The sequence below is a fragment of the Toxotes jaculatrix genome, chromosome 23, assembly GCF_017976425.1.
Source record: "Toxotes jaculatrix isolate fToxJac2 chromosome 23, fToxJac2.pri, whole genome shotgun sequence".
NCBI classification, from domain to species: Eukaryota; Metazoa; Chordata; class Actinopteri; family Toxotidae; genus Toxotes; species Toxotes jaculatrix.
The window spans coordinates 6,088,758-6,109,873 of record NC_054416.1 but is presented as its reverse complement, the minus strand read 5'-3'; the positions used below and the strand labels follow the sequence as shown (position 1 = coordinate 6,109,873).

The 21,116-nt window shown below is 44.2% G+C and overlaps 1 protein-coding gene across 3 annotated transcripts; it reads right to left on the bottom strand.

The window, feature by feature from the left end:
• Positions 1–1,234: 1,234 nt before the first annotated feature.
• Positions 1,235–19,672, bottom strand: per1b (period circadian clock 1b). 3 transcript variants are annotated; one of them, XM_041030818.1, is made up of 20 exons: positions 19,511–19,672; positions 11,023–11,934; positions 10,605–10,858; positions 10,311–10,432; positions 9,485–9,686; positions 9,009–9,203; positions 8,440–8,518; positions 8,030–8,136; positions 7,599–7,752; positions 7,232–7,508; positions 6,957–7,065; positions 6,485–6,644; positions 6,277–6,395; positions 5,866–6,012; positions 5,082–5,453; positions 4,065–4,849; positions 3,750–3,936; positions 3,400–3,613; positions 3,058–3,208; positions 1,235–2,948 (listed from the first exon to the last, which is right to left on the bottom strand). In XM_041030818.1, exons 2-20 carry the CDS (start codon positions 11,418–11,420, stop codon positions 2,640–2,642), a joined length of 4,341 nt encoding a protein of 1,446 aa, XP_040886752.1. In that variant the 5' UTR covers positions 11,421–11,934; positions 19,511–19,672; the 3' UTR covers positions 1,235–2,639. The 3 variants fall into 3 exon arrangements, with proteins under 3 accessions (XP_040886752.1, XP_040886754.1, XP_040886755.1); XM_041030820.1 differs by lacking the exon at positions 19,511–19,672 and adding an exon at positions 14,990–15,312; XM_041030821.1 differs by lacking the exon at positions 5,866–6,012.
• Between the last annotated feature and the right edge of the window lie 1,444 nt (positions 19,673–21,116).

Sequence of the window (21,116 nt, the reverse complement as noted above, 5' to 3'; positions counted from 1 at the left end):
TGTTGGTTGGCTTGTCCACCATGTTGGTCCAGACAGAAATATCTCAACAAACACTGGACTGACATGGAATTTGCTAGAGATTCATGGTGCCCAGAGGATGGATCCAGTGAGACATTCAAGTTTCCCAGAGGTTAAATTCTGTTGTGTGTTCAGAGTGAACGCAAAGTGAATTTTAGAGGTGGTGCTTTTGGATACAAAGTCAATTCCAGCTCAGCTGTGGCAGCCATGCAAGTTGAAAATGTTACAGCTGAGCAGCTTTATGAATCTGCCGTATAAATGTACAGAGCTGAGAGGGAAACGATGAGACTGAAGGAGAAATAACAGAACCGGACTCTTGAGTTCAGAGACTGAGCTGAACCAAACCACACAATCACACACTCGTCCGTCTGGATTTAGAGGCATTACTGTTTGTGCTCACACGCTGGTGTTATGCTGTTGTATATGTCCTTTGTACCCAACTTTAAACATATATATAAGGAACTATTTTAAAAGAAAAAAATGCCAAATACTTTGGAACTACAGAAGAGTACAACCTCACAGCGCTGCTTGCATGGCTGTGGGCTCTTGTTTTTGAAATCTACCTGGGCACACTTAATATTGGAGAGCATGTGAAGGTTAATTATGAAGATTAAATTCCTTTCCACATAATTCATGGCAGCGGGGACTAAGTGGTCAGGGAAGGATGTCGGTTTAAATGCAGGGAAGAATGAAAAATACAGTAACGAAAATAGAAGTCAGACAGGACTCTTAAAAGTAAATATGGATGCATGGATACAGCAAAATATACTTTTGTTTTGGCAAGAATTGTTCTTGTAAAATAAAGTGGTTTTAATACACATGAATTTCAGTTATAGAGTTCATTAACATCAGCCCTCTCACAAAATGACCCACACACGTTACAATCATTGTCGTCATTGTTACAATCATAACGTGCGATGAAGTCAACTTTGCCGCTTTGTGTTTGTCTAAACGAGGGCATGCCTTTGTCTTTTTTAAGCTGCGGTGACCACTCTGGGTAAAAACCACAGTTGAACAGAAGGAGACTGTGGTTCGGTGAGGAAAGCAGCTGCCCTGATCCGCTCTCTGCTTCCAGTTCATTCTGGACACTTCTGAGTATCCAGGCCAACTGTTGCAAAACACCCACCAACAAAAATAGACTGCAAAGAGATGTAATCACAAAACTGTGCTGCGGAAAAAAAAAAACACCCCAAAAAAATCAGACTTCACATTAAAAGACCTTTCAAACAATTTTATTGTCTTTTTTTTTGTACAAAGAATGTCACAAAAATATTAAGAAACTGTTGCAGACACCACTGACGCCATAAAGCATAGGATATCACATGACCAGAACAGTGCCACAGAGAGGAAGAGAGAGGGAAAAGGACAGAGAGCAAAATAGAAGATAGTAAACACTGTCCAGACTTTTTAAAGAGTCAACATCCACCTCTTTCAAAATTCACTTACCACCATGAGCAAGCACTGGCAACACAAAAGCTCTCCCCCTGCTGAAGGCTTAACAGCTCCTTAGTGCGGCAGTGTGGGGAATACTGTCTGTTTGTGAGAGAATCATTTCTCAGAGAGGCATCGTTCACTTCTCACTGTGGAGCGACCACACGCAAATGCACAAACTAATGCCCAGCCGAGGAGAAACCTTTAAAGTCCAGGTTAGTCTCCCGGCGATTGCCCCGCTGCCCCGCGATTTAACTGTACATTGCACTTAGACTGCAGTGTCACAGGAAACACAATCTCTGTTTCAGGGACTGTGATCTGATTGTTTTTTTTTTCCTTCGCTGTTTCTAAATTCATAAAAGAAAACTTGATTTTCACATACACTTTTAACGGTACAGACAATTATCATCTCTCTATGTGTAGTGAATGAAAGTATAAAAATATACACAACGTTTATAAAATAACCTTCTTCTCACTGTACATTTTCTCTATTGGGTGAAAGTTGCTTTTTTTTTTTTTTTTTTTTTTTTATTTGGGGCAAAAAATTTTTACATTTCCAAAAAAAAAAAAAAAAAAAAAAAAAAAACCAACAAAAAACTAAACTCAGGATCTAAGTCGGAGCAGGATCCCAGACAACCTGGGAAACACTCCACAAGAAGAAAAGTCACAGGTAAACTTCGTTCTTTCCTCGTGAGCTGAACCCTGATCAGGAGAGATGAAAACATCAAGGAGGACACTGTGGTGAAGCACATCCATCTTTATGTAAAGGCGTCTCTCTTTTTTTTTTTCTTTTGTAACACATTCACCTTAGTCCTCTCTGATTACTTTACAATTTAAATAAATATACTAAGAACTACAAGAACAGCTGAGAGAAAAAAAGTTCTAATTCACTCTCTAAAACTGAGTGTGTGTGTGTGTGTGTGTGTAAGCATGTCCTGTGGTTTCCAAGGCATTTAATATGCAGCCATACAACGTGCCTAGTGTGCTGTCATCAAAGTCAGGCCTGACCTATCAAACAGTAAACGGCAGTTGTGTGGATCAGTAATGCGCCATTACGTCCCAGCAGAGCCGCTTCTAACACCTCACATCCTGTGTAATGATGTTAGGGGCACAAAGTCCTGGAAGGTGCACATTTTCTGCATGTCAGCATAGAACGTTCATGATAGTGTTCTTTATCTTTGGCCACCTTCTTAGTGAGTCATGTCAGACTCGGGCGGCTGAGCCTCCGCCTTTTCCGCCACAGCTTCTGAGGTCGCTCTCTGCTCCTCTGCTGTCATGTCTTGGCTGCTGCCTTGTGTTTTGGTTCCTTTCTCTTCTACCTCTTCCTCTTCATCCTCTGGCTGAGCTTCATCCATGGCTGTTTCTGAGAGATTTTTCTTGCCCCTCCTGGTGCCCTCCTCCCGAGCCTTCAGCACACTGCACAGCTCCATCTCGTGGATCTCCACATCGAAAGGAGCGGCCGGAGGCACGGAGGGGGGAGACTTGCAGCCAGTACAGCCCTAAAAACCAGAGAGAAACATGATTTCCGGTTTGGATTTCAATGCTTAATTGATGGATTTAGTGTGTTTAAGCATTTCTGGGTTGAGGGTTGAGCTGCAGTCTACTCACAGAGATGTTGATGGCTCTCGGCAGGCGTCCCGTGCGGATCCAGGGGTGAACCTGGCTCAGCTCCCTCTTCTGCTCCTCTGTGAAGCGCGGCTGATGTTTCTGCATGCTCCTCAAGGCCTCTCGGTCCTCTCGCAGCACTGTCTCCATGTCCCTGTTATGCGGGCACAGGAAAAAAATGATCACTGTAAACCTCCTGTCTTTGTGGACCATCATCTACATAGTAGTATGTCTCATGGACGGAAGTCACTGGTTCAAAGCTGAAATATGTCCACAGCATTGTGAGTAGATGAAACAGATTAAAGTTTCTAAGATGATCTGGTCTCATTTTGTCCTGTATCGCACCTCACAGGCAGCTGATAGGTCATCATGACCTTGTCGTCTGTGTTGGCCATCAGTAGCCAGATGGGGTCCTGGAGGACACACTTGATAAACTGCTCCTCACCACCGTCTCCCCCAGCACTGCTGCTGCCACCTGCTGGCTGTTTGCGGGAGTGGTCGTTCTCCGATGAGTCGATGCTGCCAAAGTACTTGCTGGTGTGGCTTCCCTGACTGCTGCCTGCATGGACAAAACCCAGAATCCTTTAGTCTTTAGCTTAAAAACTGCATCACTTAACACTAGACTCTGCTGGTGAGAACAAAACTGCACTGGGACATGACTGAAAATCTTGAACTGGTAAAGTTTATCTACTGACTGGTGCCGCTGGTGCCAGAGGAACTGCAGCCGTTGGACCCAGAGCCTGAACCTGAGGACCTTGTCCCCGAGAACCCTGAACCAGAAGCAGCGGAGCCGGTGCCTGAGCGGGAGTCCTCCTGCAGCAACAGGTCCAGCAGGTCGCTGGAGGTGGACATCGCATCGTGGTTGGACTCATTAGCTTCACCCTAATGACAAAATAAACAGGAGCACAAAAAAAGACTTTTCAAAATTCTTCCCACAAATAATTAACAATTGCTAATCACACTGTGATTCAGAACATATTTCTTGCTATCCTGAATATCTGTGGACTTACATTCTCATTCTCCTTGGAGGTATCGTCAGAGCTCCCCTGATTGGCTGAGCTCTGCCCCCCGGCTGCGCCGCCTTGAGCAGAAGGCGTGGCTTGCTGTGATGCCGCCAGGGCCGTGGCAACCTCTAACCGGTTGCTTGGTGATTCCTCCAGCTGCAACAAGTTGAGGGGGGAGGAGCATCGGGACTGGAAGAGGGGGGACTCTGCACCTTCGCGGTCAGCAGGAGTCTGACTGTAGGACTGCGGGGTGCTGCTACGAGACGGGACGCCAGTGCCGGGGATGGGCACGGGGTTGGAGACAACGGTGGGGGCAGTGACTGGGGGAGTGCCGGGGTATGTGAAGTTAGGATTGTAGAAGTGTCCGGGGGTGGCACCTGGCTGAGAGATGGATGCTCCCATCTGGGGGAACATGTAGTTGGGCAGAACGAGGGCCATCATGGGAGGAACCATCTGGGTGGGGGGGAAACGTGATGGGTCTGGGATGGGTAAGGGCTGTGTGAGTGGTGGGTAAACAGGGTAGATTGGAAACATACCAGGAGCGAAAGGGGCGGAGGGAATGCTGGCCTGGGAGCCTACAGAGGGCCAGGAGGAGGAGTTTGTTGGGGGTCCAAGAGGTATGTTGGGTGCCACAGGGGCCGTGGTGGTTCTGGGGTCTCGGCGGCTCCCGCTCAGGCCCAGAGAGCTATGCTGGTCAGATGACTCTTGGTGCTTGAGTCTCTTTCCTCCACGACCACGTCTGTGACCGGTGCTGCCTCCTGCAGCCGGGTAGTCACGGGAACAGCGCACTCCTGGAGACAGGGAAGGAGACAGTGAATAAAGCGAACGTTTGGCACTGAACAACAACTTGTTTTGCTTTTTTCTCAACAACAAATTAAACAGAATTTGTGAACATAGGCAGCTTGATAGTGTAATTTTTGTCAAGGTGGAGAGTGAAGTCACCGCTTGCACACTGTTGTACATAGAGTAGAGAGTGTGTGTGTGTGTGTGTGTGTTAGGTTGGTGGGTGCAGTGTGCCCATACCTCGTGACAGAGGGTTGGCAGCTGGGGCGTGGCATTGCATAGCTGAAGACGCGGTCTGATCAAACACACGCAGCTTGCTGAGGTCCTTGAAGCGGTCAAGGAACGCCTGCTCCTCCTGCTGGGTGTGGGCGGATAGCACCTCCTTTGTCAGACCCAGACGGCCTCCTGTGCCTCCTCCAACATTTCCACCTCTCCAGCTGTCCCTCTCTGGCTGAGTGGCTTGAGGAGGAGGAGGGGGTGGAGGGGGTGGAGGGGCGATGGCTGTGTTAGCCGTAGATGTCGGGCCCCTGGTGGGAGGAGCTGGTGTAGTAGTAGTAGTTGTAGGAGGAGGAGCCAGTGTAGGAGTTGTAGGAGCCTCCTCCATGATGATGTCTGTGATAATGAAAAAGCATGGAGGGGTGTTAGAAACATGAATACTGCTGGAGGAGATGGCCGCCAGAAACCTTAAAGAAAATATTTCCAGGATAAGCTCTGAAGAGAAAAAAAGATTATTATTTGCAGTCTGCAGTTTTATCACGTGATTCCAAGTTTCTGCAAGATCATTCTAAAAACTTCTAAAAGCACTTTCGGTCAGTTTCAATGCAAAATAAGAAAGGAAAGTAAAATAAGGAAACAGTGTACAGAGTAAGTTGCTGGTTAACATTAATATTTTAATCTTTAAACTCAAACTTGAACCATTAACCATATCAAAGGCCTTTAAATTCAATTTAAGACATGCAAGCACCCTATACAAACCTGTTGAATAAAACACTACAGGGTACAGAGGAGTGTTGATGATGCCCACCTGACTCAGGAGGTTTCTTGTCTCCCACATGCACAATGGTGCTGCTGAAGCTACACTGCGACGTGACTGAGGCTACACTCTCTGCCTTTGTGGCCATGGTCAGAGGGGGCAGAGGAGGTGGCTCACCTACAAGGCTAACTGAACCACCTGTAGGAACAAAGACGCAGACAAAATTGGAAACAGGAGGAAGCCCGCCGACCAGAGGCTGCGCAACCTTCTAGTTCTACAGACAGAAATCCAGTCAGATTAACTTAAAAAAAAATCTGTATTTTCGTACATGCAGACAAAACATAACATTTAACGTGATCAGAATAGCGCATCAACAAGGTAACAGCAAAAAGTCCATATGAACTGTAATGCTGTTCTCTACACAAAAACCCATACGGTTTCAATGTCATTATTAAAAAGTACCTTTGTTGTTGCCACTGGCCTCCTGCTGTTTGTCGTCATCAGACGTGGAGGAGGCAGTGCAGGAGGAGGAGCCACACTTCCTTTTAACTGTGTTGGGAATGTTGCAGCTCTCCAAGTACCTGTGTAGAATTAAAGTATTGTTGGATGAGTTGGATGAGTGATAAACAAAATGACAAGATAGCGTATGGCTTCAAGCATGCGCACACACCTTATGATGCTGTCCAGACAGTTGATCTGCTGGTAGGAGTAGGCGGTTGGGGGCTCCGTCTGTACAAGTGGTGCAGGGACCAAAGCTTTGGGTGGTTTTGTCATGTCTGCTATCAAACCTCTGATTGGGTCGCTGTTGATGGGTCTGATGCTTGTTGTGCCTGGATAAAAGAAAGGGAGAAACAGGAAAGTGATAACCTGGACAACAATGAGTCATCCCACTTTTTTTTTCTGCAGTGGTTTAATGGCATCAGTCTGGACAAATGGCGCCACCTACTGATTATCCTGATGAACCAATTTTTAATATTCACATAATGGAAGTGGTTGGAAACCAGCGTTAAGTTACATTTAACTAGCTCTAAATTCAGCTCCACAAATTCACAAAAGTGTTTTTTTAAACAACCATGGATTTCCCTTTGATCTATAGCATGTACTATATGAACAACATCAGTAACGTGTCCTTTTTATTTGACCTGCGCTGGTGTTTTTTCTGGGCGGTGGCCGGTTACGGGACTCGATGAAAACCTGCTGTCCATTAGTCTTGACCATGTGAACGTCTTTGCAGATCTGCTGGAACGTCATCTGGAAAAAAAAGGTCGCAGCGTCAGACTAGATGTTTAACTAGTTAACTAGATGCCACATGACATCGGCAGGAATCTTCTGCTGTATTGTTTATGCTCCTTTTCCTCTGCTATATCAGTTTAAGTCTTGTTCAGCATCTCTGTTATATGTTGCTGCTCAGACTCACAGGTTTGTGTAAAGCAACGGCAGCTGCAGCCTCATCCATGGCGGGGCCATTGCTGTCGCTGGATGAAGCGGCTGAGGCACTGAGGTGCTGTTGGTGTGAACGGTGCGAACCTCGCGAGCCACTGGACCCAAGCGAGCTGTAGCCCTGGGAGCCGCCACTGTGCACCGGCTGCACCAGGAGCCGGTGGATCTGCTCGCTCAGCTGGACGATATCAGGCGTGGTGACCCGGCTCTCGCAGCCCTGCGGTGTAGTGAACACGTCTTCATTGAGAGGGCTCCTGGAGACAGGCGGAAAGGAAAAAGAAAATGTCAATACTTTCTAGTAAAATGGTCTGGCAGCATTTGTTTTAAAGCGATAATAAACTCACGTTCTGACTTTGTGGCGCCCAACGATGAACGCCACCTTCCGGCTCCAGGGGTTGACAAAGGAAGACCAGCTGGTGTCGATGGTCAGATACTCCCCGCTGCGGGCACACATCCTCAGGGGTGAATAGTCAAATGGTTGCCCTGCAAACTGAAAGACTGAAGAGGGACAACAGAGCAGATACTGTATGAGAAACCTGTCATGGAATAAAGAAATTTATATGGAAATTATTGAAGATTTTTTTTTAAATTAAAATACTATAATTTCCAAAGGCCACAGTAACTTGTAGCACTGAATCCATCTCTCTTAGAACTGGAAGATTTGGATTTCTCAATAGTACAACCAAATGTAAATACAGGACTCACAGAGACTCATTTTCCAGTATATGATGTAATGTGAACAGCAGCTACAGAGCTCAGTACTAAACAGACTCACTCTTCTCATGTATGGCCACCATCATGGGCCTGTCCTCGGGGTGGATGCAGAGCAGGATGGGGGTTCCCACCAAGTCCTGAGGCAGGTAGCCCAACAATGGCACTGCCCTGCAAACACAGTACATTTACATTAAACATCAGAAACTTGCATTGCTTGAATCTACCAGTCAATGTCATTTTTTTCACATCATGATGTATAAAACATATTTTAAACTTTACATACTTTATATTTATTGTATGTTGGCAGTGTTTATGCCAAAATCAAAAAACAGCTAAATAAATGTAGCTGCTCTTATTCTGACTGTCTCTAATCTGGTTCTATTCATCCATCCATTGTTACTTCATCTTTCAAAACATTATGGCCGAAGGCAACATAGCAGTAAGCATCACATTAGCAGTTGGAAAACTGACCTTTCGTCAACCTCCTGGAAGAGGCAGCTGGGAGTGTGACTGGTGGTGAAGATCCTCTTGTCTGGAGGGATACGAGGAGCTGGGAGGCACAGAGGACACACATGCAACACATGAATATCATGCTTTGAGGACAGTCTGGTTGAATATATTGTATGATAAAGGTTTATTTGCAATTCCGAAAGAAATCCAATCATTTGCTGTCTATGATATAATCCATATTCAGGGGAATATGGTATTCAAGTGCAAATCGAAGAGACAGTCTGTCTCCTGTCTCTTTCACTTCCCTCTAATGCACGCAGTTTATTTCAAGTACATTACAGTATCAAGTGTATGGTTGAGTAGTTTTAAAATATGCAATATGCAATGATGAGTAAAGTTTGTGCTGAGCTGCCCTATTGAAGGTCAGTAAGTTTTATCTTAGAAAGTCCAAAATTGTACAGTGTAAAGGCCCTGAAAACAAAGTTAGATAAAATAAGTGATAGCCGGAAAATTCCCTACACATGAATGTACATGACAAACAGAGGGGCCTCTGTCTTTCTCACAAAACAATATGTTATTGTATCAAGTACCCTCATATCCAGAGTGGACTCTCTCCGCGATCAGTAGGCAGCAGGGCTGAGGCTCAGCAGCATCTGAGTCTTTAAGAGTGAGCTGGTATGGCGTGAGGCGAAATGGGTAGTAGCGCATCTCGCCGCCCTGCGTGCGATCAGCGCTAATCCGACAGAACATGGACTTCTCCTGAGTGCAGTCGACTGGAGGAGAGGCTGGAAGGAGAGAGTTTGACAAAGAGTCGCTCAGCACAGGAAACGGTACCATGACGTTCAACAAAGACCACACGTTCTCCTGATTGGATTTAGTCCTCTGAAAATCAATGTAAGACATTGAGCTGTATTTTCCGTCAGAAATCATCTAAATTTGCTGTCATCTTGGCTATAGACTGAATGTTCTTGAGATTTCACTGCCCCCCAGACTTTCTTCAATATGACCCCATACCAAACCTCCCTTTCTTCAAACCCGTTCCCAACTCTCCTGTGTCGCAGCTCACCAGATCCGATGCAGGAGGCCCAGGGAGGCAGGCGGCAGGGTGCCGTGCCGCTGTAGAAAGTGCTGACATCCTGCGGGGCCAAAAGCTCAGAGAACATAGTCCCCTGGAGACACTCAGGCTTACAACGCAGCACAGAGGAACCCTGGGGTGATACGTACACAACCTTCCCTGACAAGAATGACACGGCCATGGAGAATGTGTCCTGGAAAAAAAAAAAACAGAGAAAGAAAATAGAAGAATTTAGGGAGACATATTTTGAATTCTTCAACAATCTGTCAGTTAGATCTTTCTTTGGGCACAGTTGTATTTGGCAGCTTAGTAGCATCCATTTCTATTACTGAATTAAGAAGGTTTGAAGAAGGGTGTTTCTGAAGATGAGCCAAGCTACAGTCCCCTGAAAAAATATGATTTTTAAAAGCTAATAATAATCTCTGTGTGTCAGTGTATTGCACATTTGCATTAAATTTCAAACACAAGCACACAAGGTGGACTAGATCTCTATAATCTGTATCTAAATTTCCCTATATTCTTCCCAATTTAAACTGACTAACCACAAGGAACATATCTTGGCGAGAAACGCTGCAAATGCATGTAAGTCAGACATCGTACTCTGCAGTGTTTTTCCATCAGTGTGCTGTTAATAACGTCCATTATTTTGAAAGACGCACAAGGAAATGATTAGGAGGCCATCGAAAAGAAGAGCTTGATTCAAATGGTTTTCATGAGTACAGCCTGAATAAAAAATTTTATTTTTATCACAATCACTTCTCTCAATACATATAAAAAAAAAAAAAGTAGAAGTAAGTGAAGAACTCTGTAAACTTACAGTGTTTTTGAGGGTGTATTCTGAGGTGATATTGTCAAGCTCCTCAATTGTGAAGGTAGACAAGTCCAGACTGCAGCCGTGACACTCCTCCACGCTCCATTGGTGGTAGTACTCCTTGTTGGCTGAAAAAGTTAAACAATCTCTCAGTCAGGGTGTGGTTACAGGTAGAAGACAGAGTCCCGTACTGCAGTGTGGATTATGTACGCAGGAAAAAAAAGCAATACATCTGAAAATATATTCAAAATAAGGGCAGGGACTTAAAAAAGAAAAGAAAAAACAAAATCCGACCCTCACCTCGGACTTGTCTGACACACTGAAGTGCGTATTTGAGTGCGTTTAGAGTGCTGGAGTGACCCTTGGTCTTGCGCTCAGCTGGCAGGCGGAGCTTCAGCTCCTTGATGGCCTTCATTAGCTCTTTTTGGGTCTGGACCCTCGCTGATTGGTCGCTGCTGCAACCAGAGGTGGAGGGGGGGTCATGCTCCGAGCTGGTCAACAGAAGGCTGTAGGCCAGGGAGCCGCTGGGAGGTGAGAGGCTCTGTGAGTTGGAGCTGGGAAAGGGAGGAATGACACCAGCACTGTTAGCATGCGCAGGCCTGACCAGAACAAGACATAAACTTAAGAATATAATTTTATGGTACTCTGTTTAAAAAAAAAAATCTGGATTTAGCAGCATCTGATAACAGATGCGGGATTCCTTGCTTATTCCTCTTACCTCTTGTTGCTCTCCGTGGTTTCCAGCATCATGCCAGAGTCTTTGCCATTCGACGAGCTGTGGGAGCTGCGTATGGACTGGCGCCCACGTGACCCGTTCTCCCTCTCCATCCCGCTGGAGTCGTTTCCACTGGAGAGACCGTCCATATCGTCTGAGTTGGGCCCCCTTTGGTCTCCGGACAAACCTCCCGACCCTGACCCACCGCTGGGAGATGAGCCTCCTCCGGCTCCGTCCCCCTGCTCCTGAGTGGTGACATTGGCACTGGGCTGACCACTGCTGGTTTTCGGAGAGTTCAAACCTTCTGACTCTGCTTCCTGGTCATTGTCTTTCTCGTCGGCCCTTGCTGCTCGCCCCCGAGTGCTGCTGCTGGGCAATGATTTAGAGTTGTCATAACTCATACTAGAGTAGGATGAGGCTGTTACAGCTTGATTAAGGTGTCAGCCGAGGAGAAAAACAGGAACAACTTAAATTTAAGTGGGACTACTATGTATCCATGGGTGAATCATTGTTGTTGGCTGCTAGTTAAAAGAACTAAGGAGAGAAATTCATGGTATCTTCTAACAAAAGCCTGAAAGTGTTTGGGGCTGTGAGCCCTTCCTTGAATGTTTCTGAAATGTGTAAATAGCAGCAAAATCTTCCAAATGACCAAAAAGACAAAGGCTGCCTTTCCAAAAAGACAGCAAATTATCTTTAATTATCTTGAGGAAAAAGTGTCACTCAAAGTAGTGCAGACAAGAGATGATTTTCTGCTTATGAAACAGCCTTGGCACAAGTGCTCCAACAGATGGGATGAGAGATTGTGAGGGAGAGTGAGAAAAACAGCTCTTGGTGAGAGCAAAAAACATTATCTTCACTTTGTAGCTGGTCTTCTCGCCTCTTTGGAGACGTGTTGCTCTAGGCGCTAAAGGCCACCTAAGATGACAGAAAAACAGAGAAACAGACAGAGAAAGAGAGAGAATAATATTAGCTGCAGCATTACAAAACACTTGACATGGTCTTGCCAGTATCTCCTAAGGACTACAGCTATGAAAAGACAAAAAGGCGAATGCTTATCATCAGTTTATCATGTTGGCCTTCAAGGAAGATTCAAATATGGCCATGAGATGTTTTCCCTGCCTTCTGGTGCAAACTGTGTATTTGGCAGAATGTAGGAGTGCGTGGTTGTTGAGCGCCCAGCTGTTAGCCCTTTACCCAGATTATCAAGAAAACACAATCACCTCATCTTGAGCACAGATTGACAATAATCTCCTGCTCCTATTTGCATGCAGCGAGTGCGTATGCATGCATCTGAATATAGAATCAGTGAACATGCGCTAATACCTAAATTACAAGGGACATTTGTTAGTCGTCATAGCTGAGTCCCCTTTTACCCAGAGGACAGTCAAAACAAACACAGCACCAGGAGGAGGGAACAAAGCTTAACATCAGAGGGCGGCTATAAATTTGGGTTTGCTTCTGAATAGCATCTCAGGGTATATATATGGCCACCACCTACGCAAGTGAAAGTCTAGTGCTATTTATTCCTTGGGTGAGGGAGGCACCCCATAATCCTTTAAGCCCTGTAGACGCAACCAGAAGGTAACACAGGCCAGTTCTCAGTTGTCAATCCTTCCCATTTTATACACCTTGCTGCCCTACAACCCCCTTTACCTTGCTACCGCAGGTGTGCAGTGTTGCTTTTGATGCAGAATTTGTTCGGGACAGGTTTAGGTATGTTCCTGCACTGACAGCTCAGACATACCTCAGCCTCCTGTCCTGACGCAACAACCCAATACGGCTGAGTGGACAGGTTCAGAGCAGCCACCACCAGGTGGAGACTGCTCATTTTAGTCCTGACAAGAGGATAACAGGTGTGAACAGCTAATGACAAATGTAACTCAGTATACGCACTAAAACAAACGTAACGACTTGGAATGGAAAGTGGTGATCAGCTGCAGGTATCTGAGTTTCACATATTCATGTGATGCAGCATCAATGCAACTAAGCTGCCTCCTCGTCAGCCATGAAATGCTAATCAGCATTATGTTTGGTCAGATGGATGATGCACGCTTGCACATGACAAACTGTGTGTGCTACGGCTGAACTGGGCGGGGGAAGGAGCAATTATGATCTGGAAATATGCAAGCAGGGCGTGAGTGGGTGTCGAGGCAGGCTGGCATCCATGCATACTTCCACGGGTGATGGCAAAGGCACACGGCAGTGGGTGGAGGTGATGGTGGTGGTGGACTGTGCTCAGGCCACTAGAATACTTGAATGTGCCATTTGCTTGGAGGGTGCATCCTCAAATTGAATCAATATTCTGCTGCAGCCAATCACAGTGTGCATCTGGTGACAGGAGGGCTAAGACACAGACACAACAGTCACACTCACAGTTCCACCTACAGGCAATTTAGAGTTTCCAGTTCACCTAACCCACACATCTTTGGACTGTGGGAGGAAACCAGGGCACCAGGCAGAAACCCACACAGACACGGGGTGAACATGCCAACTCCACACAGCAAGGCCTAAACCGGCATGGGCAGGCTTGAACCAACGACTGTGAGATAACAATGTAAACCACTGAGCCACTATGCCGCCCACCCGCTTGAATTATTCACAGGAAATACACTCGGTAAGACCAATCTCTGATTATGCAAGACAGTGTATGTGTGGGAAAGGATATCTAAGATGGCTTGCTGACTATAAGACCGTCAGAGCTGGAGTGCCTTGGTAGCCGCACGGTTACAGGCGTGACACATAACTGCAACATCCATGGTTCGAGTCCAGTCTGTGATCCTTGCTGCATGTCATACAATATACCATACATCTGACTCACTAAGCAGTAACTGCATTAATCTTAGTTAATCATAATAGGGAGTCACTTAAAGTCAATGTGAGGTACATTTAAATGCACATCTGCCCTGTAAATATTTGCTCTGTCTCCCATTTAATTCAACTGATCCCTGTAAAACTGACAAATTCTAGGTTACAGGTCTTGTTTTGGTCTCCTGGCCAGCTCTGCTGGATTTATGGGTCGTGGTTCAGTTAAATTCAACTTTTCCAACTGGCATGACCAGTCAATATATACACAGATGTATGTGGAAATGCAGAGGTCATTATTCTACTGGTGTGCCACCACTTTTGTTCTGCACAGAATTACACTTTGAATGCCACACTTTGTTTTGTTGTGCAGGAAGCTAATGTGACTGTATCTTCAGTGTGAAGTTGTGTGCATGTTACACTCCAGATGAAACGCTTTACCATTAGGTTGAAAGTGCCTGGCACTTTCATATGCATTACAGAAGGCACATGGTAGTAGTCTGCACTCCACCTCCAGGACGACTGTCTCCACTGTCTGCTGTCAACATCACATTCCCCATGAAGAGATAACCCTTTTTATTGGGGCTAAATGCACCACTATCTTTGCCTGAGCAACAAATGTAAATCAACAAAAGCATAACTGTAGTTGTAAACAAGATGCAGGAGACAGCAGTGGATTTAGCGAAGTCATACTGCATTATTGCCAGTGAAACAGCACTTCACTTGACTCCAGCTGGGCTCCGCTCCAACGGTTGGCCACAAATCTGCTCACTATGATGGTAATGAGAAACAAGTGTCCATCTGATCCAAATACTGTACACAGAGAAGGAAGTGACTTATTAAGTACAATGACTTTAATTACTGTGTACTAATCAGTGTCAATGCAAATAATCATTGTAGCACAACATATGAATAACATGACAGAGAATTAAGCATGAGGTCCATCATGATTTAAAAAAGTGAGAATATTTCTCCCACATATGTAATGCCTCGTGCAGATGTAAAGCATTTTCACGTGTGTTGTACTGTAAATAGAATAACAAGTAATTGTTTGATTTCATATTAATAGAGAAGCTCCAACTTAAATGTAAACAGTCACTTTTTCATATTACAGGCAACACCAACACATCAGAAAGACAAAACATCAGAAAGACAAAACATCAGTCACCTGAAACAAACTCAAGGTAACATGAGACACCTCCCTACTACAATGTACGGATGGACACGGCAGGAAGGTGAGGCGTGGTTCCCTGCGTAAACATGTGAACTTCTCCGGCTCCCTACCGCACCACCACAACAGCGATGTGTGTTGATATAATCCAAGCCCCATAAAAGGCGCTGCAGTGTCCGTGTCCCTCACCGCCCTGAGCATCCGTGGCATGAATGCACACTGCTCGACATGTCATTGTCCGGCGTACACAGAGATTTAAACAGCAGCTCTGCACCCTTTTGCTTTTCCTGTGTATATACTGCACGTGTCCGCGGCGGTGCTTTCCGCAAGCCTCGCCGGCCGCTGATTGGTCGGCTCGCTGGGCCAATGAGAAGGCACCGCCTGCAGAGGCTGGGCTGCCAGCGACTGGGGTCCGTCTCACAGACGGTCTGCCAGACGCTGCTCTCAGGTCCGCTTTAGAGTTTTGTCTCTTCAGTATGGAAGGTGATGGGCAGATGCGCGAACTGATTCACGATCAGCGCATGCGGAAGACTGAGCACTGTACATAATGTACATTTATGAGACGAAGAGACACGCGCTTTGTATGAGATGGGTGGAGAAAAAAAAGCCTACCTCTTCTCTCTATGGCCACATGACTTCCTGGAGTATTAGGAACTACATTACAAAATATTAAGTTATTATATTGCTATGCACAATCACATATATGCATCACAAAATATATCTGCTGTATTTTCTTCATTTTTTCATGAGATAGAATACATTATGCTTGCAGCACCATTTAAATAAGCCTCACATAAAGTAATTTAATGTAATTACTCCCTAAAGTAAGTTTATAGGTTCTGTGGCCTCCTTTAGGGAAAGGTGAGTTGGATGTCATAGGAAAAAACAAACAAACAAAAGCAAAACACAATGTTAAACACAATCTCTGCCAAGGTTGAAAGATCAGTTCCCACAGAGGTCACCCAGACCTGGTACCTCTGATAAAAGCTTCCATCAACTGCCAGATTTACCGATTAAAAAACTAAACTGGGTTAATTTAAAATCCAGTGACGCAAAGACAAGCACACATGCAGGTTTGAGAGAGCATCCAAGCAGCAGCACTGCCAACATGATCCAAGTTGTTGAAACTGACGTTACAATAACCCAATTGGAGGATTATCAATGCATGAAGTGGTTCAGCAACCGTGGAGCAAAGGGTTGAAGTATCCTTTGAGGTTAAAACTGCTCAAGTTATTTCTTCTACCTGAATTTAATGGATACCTGTATTTTTCAGGAAATACTTGACTTTTCAAACTTATTTTCATTTTGGTACATTTGCCAGCTTTCTCTAAACCACTGTAATGAACTCTTAACTGTGTAAGAAGCTCATTCGGACATCTATTGAGGTATTCTGTTGTCAGTGGGTGATCCTGGTTTTTACAGAAACTACTAACCAGAAAAAAAAATAAGTTGTTGTGTGTTATAAACAAGTGGGAACTACCCATCAGTGATCTGTATCCACTTATTTTAAGCAGAAAAAAAATAAAAAAAAGTTCTTATGGTGGCACCCTTATGGACCTATATGTGCCACTAGAACAGACCAGACATTCATAAAACTAGCAGCAAATGTTTCTTTAATGATCCTCCAGATGGCATTACTAAAAATTAAATCTAAGGATCAGCTGATTTGACAGTTCTGTTGTGATTATTTCAGTCAAAGTGATCTCAGAACACCATATTTTCTTAATGATTAGTGGTAAATCAAACAAATGGCAAGCTATAGAATGTGGCTTGCACAGTCATCCTGTTTCAGTAGTAAACATATCAAGTTACAAAATTACAAAAAGTAAAGCCCAGACGTTTCAGGATGTGGCAATGTTTGATAACTGTGGTATAACACAAAATCAGATAATTAAATCAATCCAATCCACAATCCAGACTTACTTAACATGAGTAACTCTGGTTTATATAACATATCAAGTTTCTGGTATAAACAACATGAGCCAATATTTTCAAGGAAGCCAACTTTTATGACCAAAATGGCAACTTGGGAATTATGAACCATATTTAATAACATCTACCGTGCATAATCACAGTTTAATAAAGAATGCAATCTGTTTAGCCTGCCAGCAAAACTAAGTACAGAATCATTTCCAAGTGTAACAAATACTCACAGTAATAGGAGCATAATTAACAACAGAACTGGAACTGTTCACATATCTTTTTGAGAAATTCCTGTGATGAAAATAGCTGTAAATACAGACAACAAATGTGTAATAGAAATGAAATGAGACACAGTTTTAACTGTCATCAGATGAGGCTGTGACAGCTTTGACTGTAAAACTCTAAAAACCAAACCTGGGAATGATAATTCTAAACTGCAAGACACTCGTCATTATGAGAAACATGGAAACCCTACCACCTCAGGCAAGAGCCACCAGTGAGTTATTTCCTGGCAGCCTGTGGTGAGTTTGGTAGCCCTGATTGTTTTATTGTTGTCTGAGAACATGGAGGACACTCACACTCCCTCTTCTACTGAATGATTTTCCCCAAATCTCTTTTTATCGCTGTCCTTTTAAGCCTTAAGCTTTAGGTTTTTTCACCATTTCAAGGCAATTTAGTTCAGTTTATAGTGGAATAGAGTTTTAGTGGTGACTTCTTCTGGCAAGTAAAGGTACAAACAATGCTCTTGTTGCCAAAACAGGAGGAACATTGTGTCGCAGCTCTGCTGCTTCTGCCATGAGAGTTCAAAGTAGGTACTGATGGTGAATAATTCAGTCTAATTTTTAAGTATTACTGCGAGGGAAACTGCAGACTGTTTACGTGTCTTGTGTGTTGAGCCAGTACCCCACATACATGTGATCACATAGGTCAAATGTGGATCACACCACTTCTGCCACTGCTAGCCATCTCACCTCTTCTGTCACCCATGCAAAATGAGTGCATCTGGTGGCAGAACTGTCAGGTTTGATTTGCTTATGCATAAGCTGGAATAGTCATCTTTGTGCTGCCCACTCACAGTTATCTCTGTGGCTTAAGGGGCCACATACTGGCTGAAGGAAGGTTACTTTGAGCTCCCTTTTTAATTTTCTGTTTACAACTTGGGCACCACTTGCCCAACTTTTGGATATGTAGGTGCAGCTTGAGATATCTACAAGAACCCTGCATGGTTGCATCTGTGCACATTCATGTGCATCTCTTGAGCTTCCACGGTATATTATTGATGCCTGGGTGTGCCATGAGGTGTGGGAACATTTACAAAGCAGATAATATGGCAGACCACACAGTGCATCTATAGTGCTGGAAGAGGTTTGCAGAGATGGTCTGTGTGTATCCTCAGAAATGCCACAACTTGCTGTTGCCAGCTTGTCACTCCATGGTTGCCACTCTCTAGGTTCAAATTGGCCAACCGAAAACACACTAGAAAAGTAAGCTGGTTTATAACTGCATTTTCAGGCTTGTTCAAAGCAAGTTTGAAAAGCTGTGTGATTTTTCTGTATTGCAAGAGTCTATTATCAGATAACAACCTGTGTAGGTAATGTGTAGGTTTTGCAGGACAATGCACCAGCGTGAGTGGATTGTAAAAGCTGTTGATCACATTACATCATTTGATTAGGTAGGAAGCATGCTTTCTGCACAAATAGTACCTTTGCATCTATGCCAAACCATAACAAAACTGTGGACTGCAAGGATAATATTGTATATGAGGGTAGAAGTGTATCCACCGAAAAACAAGTCTTGTTCCTCCTCTCCGAAAACCCTGCGGTCAACACATGTACATTATGTGCACATTCGAAACACAGTCTATAGTGTCTATAGAGTCTATAGTGAATCAAAATGAAAAGTCCCTTAGTGTAAGTTTACAGTTTAAACTATAATAATTAAAAAATAAAACATACAACATTTGCTGTTTCTTCAATAGCTCAGTTATAGTTGCCTGTTGTAGCAGAACATAAAAAATACGGGTTGTGAATGGGCTACACACCCATGATCATCTTAGCACTTACAATAAATTAAAAGTTCACTTGATGGTCAGTCACAACAATTTGTAAAACATATGTTTCACGTCATGTTTACGTTGGCAAACAACGTAAATACAGCACAGTATGAACCTATCACAGAGGGGCGTTTTGCAGCCCTGACACTACATTGTGCAACGTCCACATGCATGTCCACCCCACAGAAACTAAAACTGGCAGGGTCACGTAGTTCATGAAAACAGGCCTTGAAATATGGATGAATGCCAATATCTTTGGAGTTCTCTTATTTATAAGCGCTATTACAGTCTTATTGAGATGGTGTCCCGTTACACGAATGGACGCCTGAAGGGTTAAAGTCCCACCTACAAATTGAGAGCATTTTGAATACCTTTATATCTAATATTAAGTTTACATATCATGGCTATAATATGAGACCATTAAGTAAAGGGATGTCTGCAGTTTGTACACTGGTGCACATATAGCCCGAAGTGGCAGCTAACATGCTAGCTATAAAACAAGGGCTAAAGACAAGACTACAACACAAAACCAACCAGCTTACCTTAGATATGCTTCAAAACTATGACAACGGCTTTGATATTCCACGGTGAGGTACTTGAAAATCTAAAAGAAAGAGTATAACTCCTGGTGGCATCGACTGTCGTTGCTTAGCTGTCTGTATTTGCTCTCCAGACATTTTTGTTCACCCACCCCCCCCAACAGTGGTTTACACGCAGGGACACACGTGCCAGTGCATGGTCTGGCAAGTGATACTAAATCAGCCACCGTGATTGGACAGGAGGAGACCGTAACCCCGCCCAACCCCGCCCCGATGCGTTTTGATTGGCTGAGGTGGGCGGGGATATCGGCACGGGGCTCGGTGGTCACGTTGCAGAGTGACTGGTCCTGAGTTCATTTCCAAACATACTGGAACAGGGGAGGGTGTAGCCCCTGCCCACACTGCTGCTGCCTAGTTGGGCTAACCATAATACGTGTAGTAGCATCGCAATGACATTCAGGATGAGGAGGGAGCCACTGTGTTCACACAGTATTGCCCATCAGCAGTCTGTTAAGTGGGTTACACTTTTAGTGTTATTTTCCCTATACATGTTCATTATAAATCGTAATGTTTCGTTATTAGTGATTTTATTTTTGCACATTTTTTGTACTTGAATTGCATGCACACTTCTTGTTTTTCTGCACTTTATCCTTTTTTCCTGTTTTTCTTGTGAGCCGCCTAACAAGACTTTATTGATCCCGCTGTGGGATCAATAAAGTCGTATCTTATCTTATCTGAATAATGACAATAGTATTATCAAGATCATCAGTTGTAAAAGGAGTACTTTATTCTGTTATCATGAAAGTAAAATCTTGACTTTGGAAAACAATGGCAATCTAAAACAAACATCAACTCAAAGTCCACATACTACCTTTTTCTACATAAAATGTGAGATATGTTAGAAATCTCTGGGAAAAGCCAGCACGTGGACCTTAAGTTGGACATATTCTTTCAAACTGCAGCTGAACTTTGTTCTCAAGGTATTTGGCAAACCTGAAACCAGTCGCAGCTGTTTGTGCTGCGCCCTTTATTGCGTATTTACGGCTGCGGCAAGGCCCCACATGCACATTTCAACGTGCTCCTAGCACGATGACGTCATTTGTTCTGCTATCCCTCTCTGAAGGCACGCGGCTGACGGGGTGGTTGTCTAGTGGCTGTAAACACTGCAGATGTAGGGCACATGCCAGTGTGTAAATACCCATTGCTATAATAATACACTCTAGATTTAAACAGGGTGGAGATTTAATGACTGAAGGGCAAAAAAATGGGGGGAAAAAATCTGTTACAAAACATCAAAATAAAGGAAGTGTCAACATTTCAGCATGAGCTTTTCCTCTCTTGCAGTGGTTGAGTGGTTCGTTTGCCTGTCAAAAACTTGAGTTTAAAATGTTAAGTCAAATGAAAGTTGAGCTGCAACTGAAGCAAAACATGCGTAATCAGAAATGTAGGTCTTTGCACATGCACAAATAAATTATCCATCAATAATAGGTCCTTCTCTGCCACTACTTCAGGACCCCTTTCAAAATATTCTAGACACGCCCCTGTCTGTATGTTCCACTTTCTTAACCAGCTAATAGATTAATTGGGCTCTCTCCCACTTGGTTGTTGG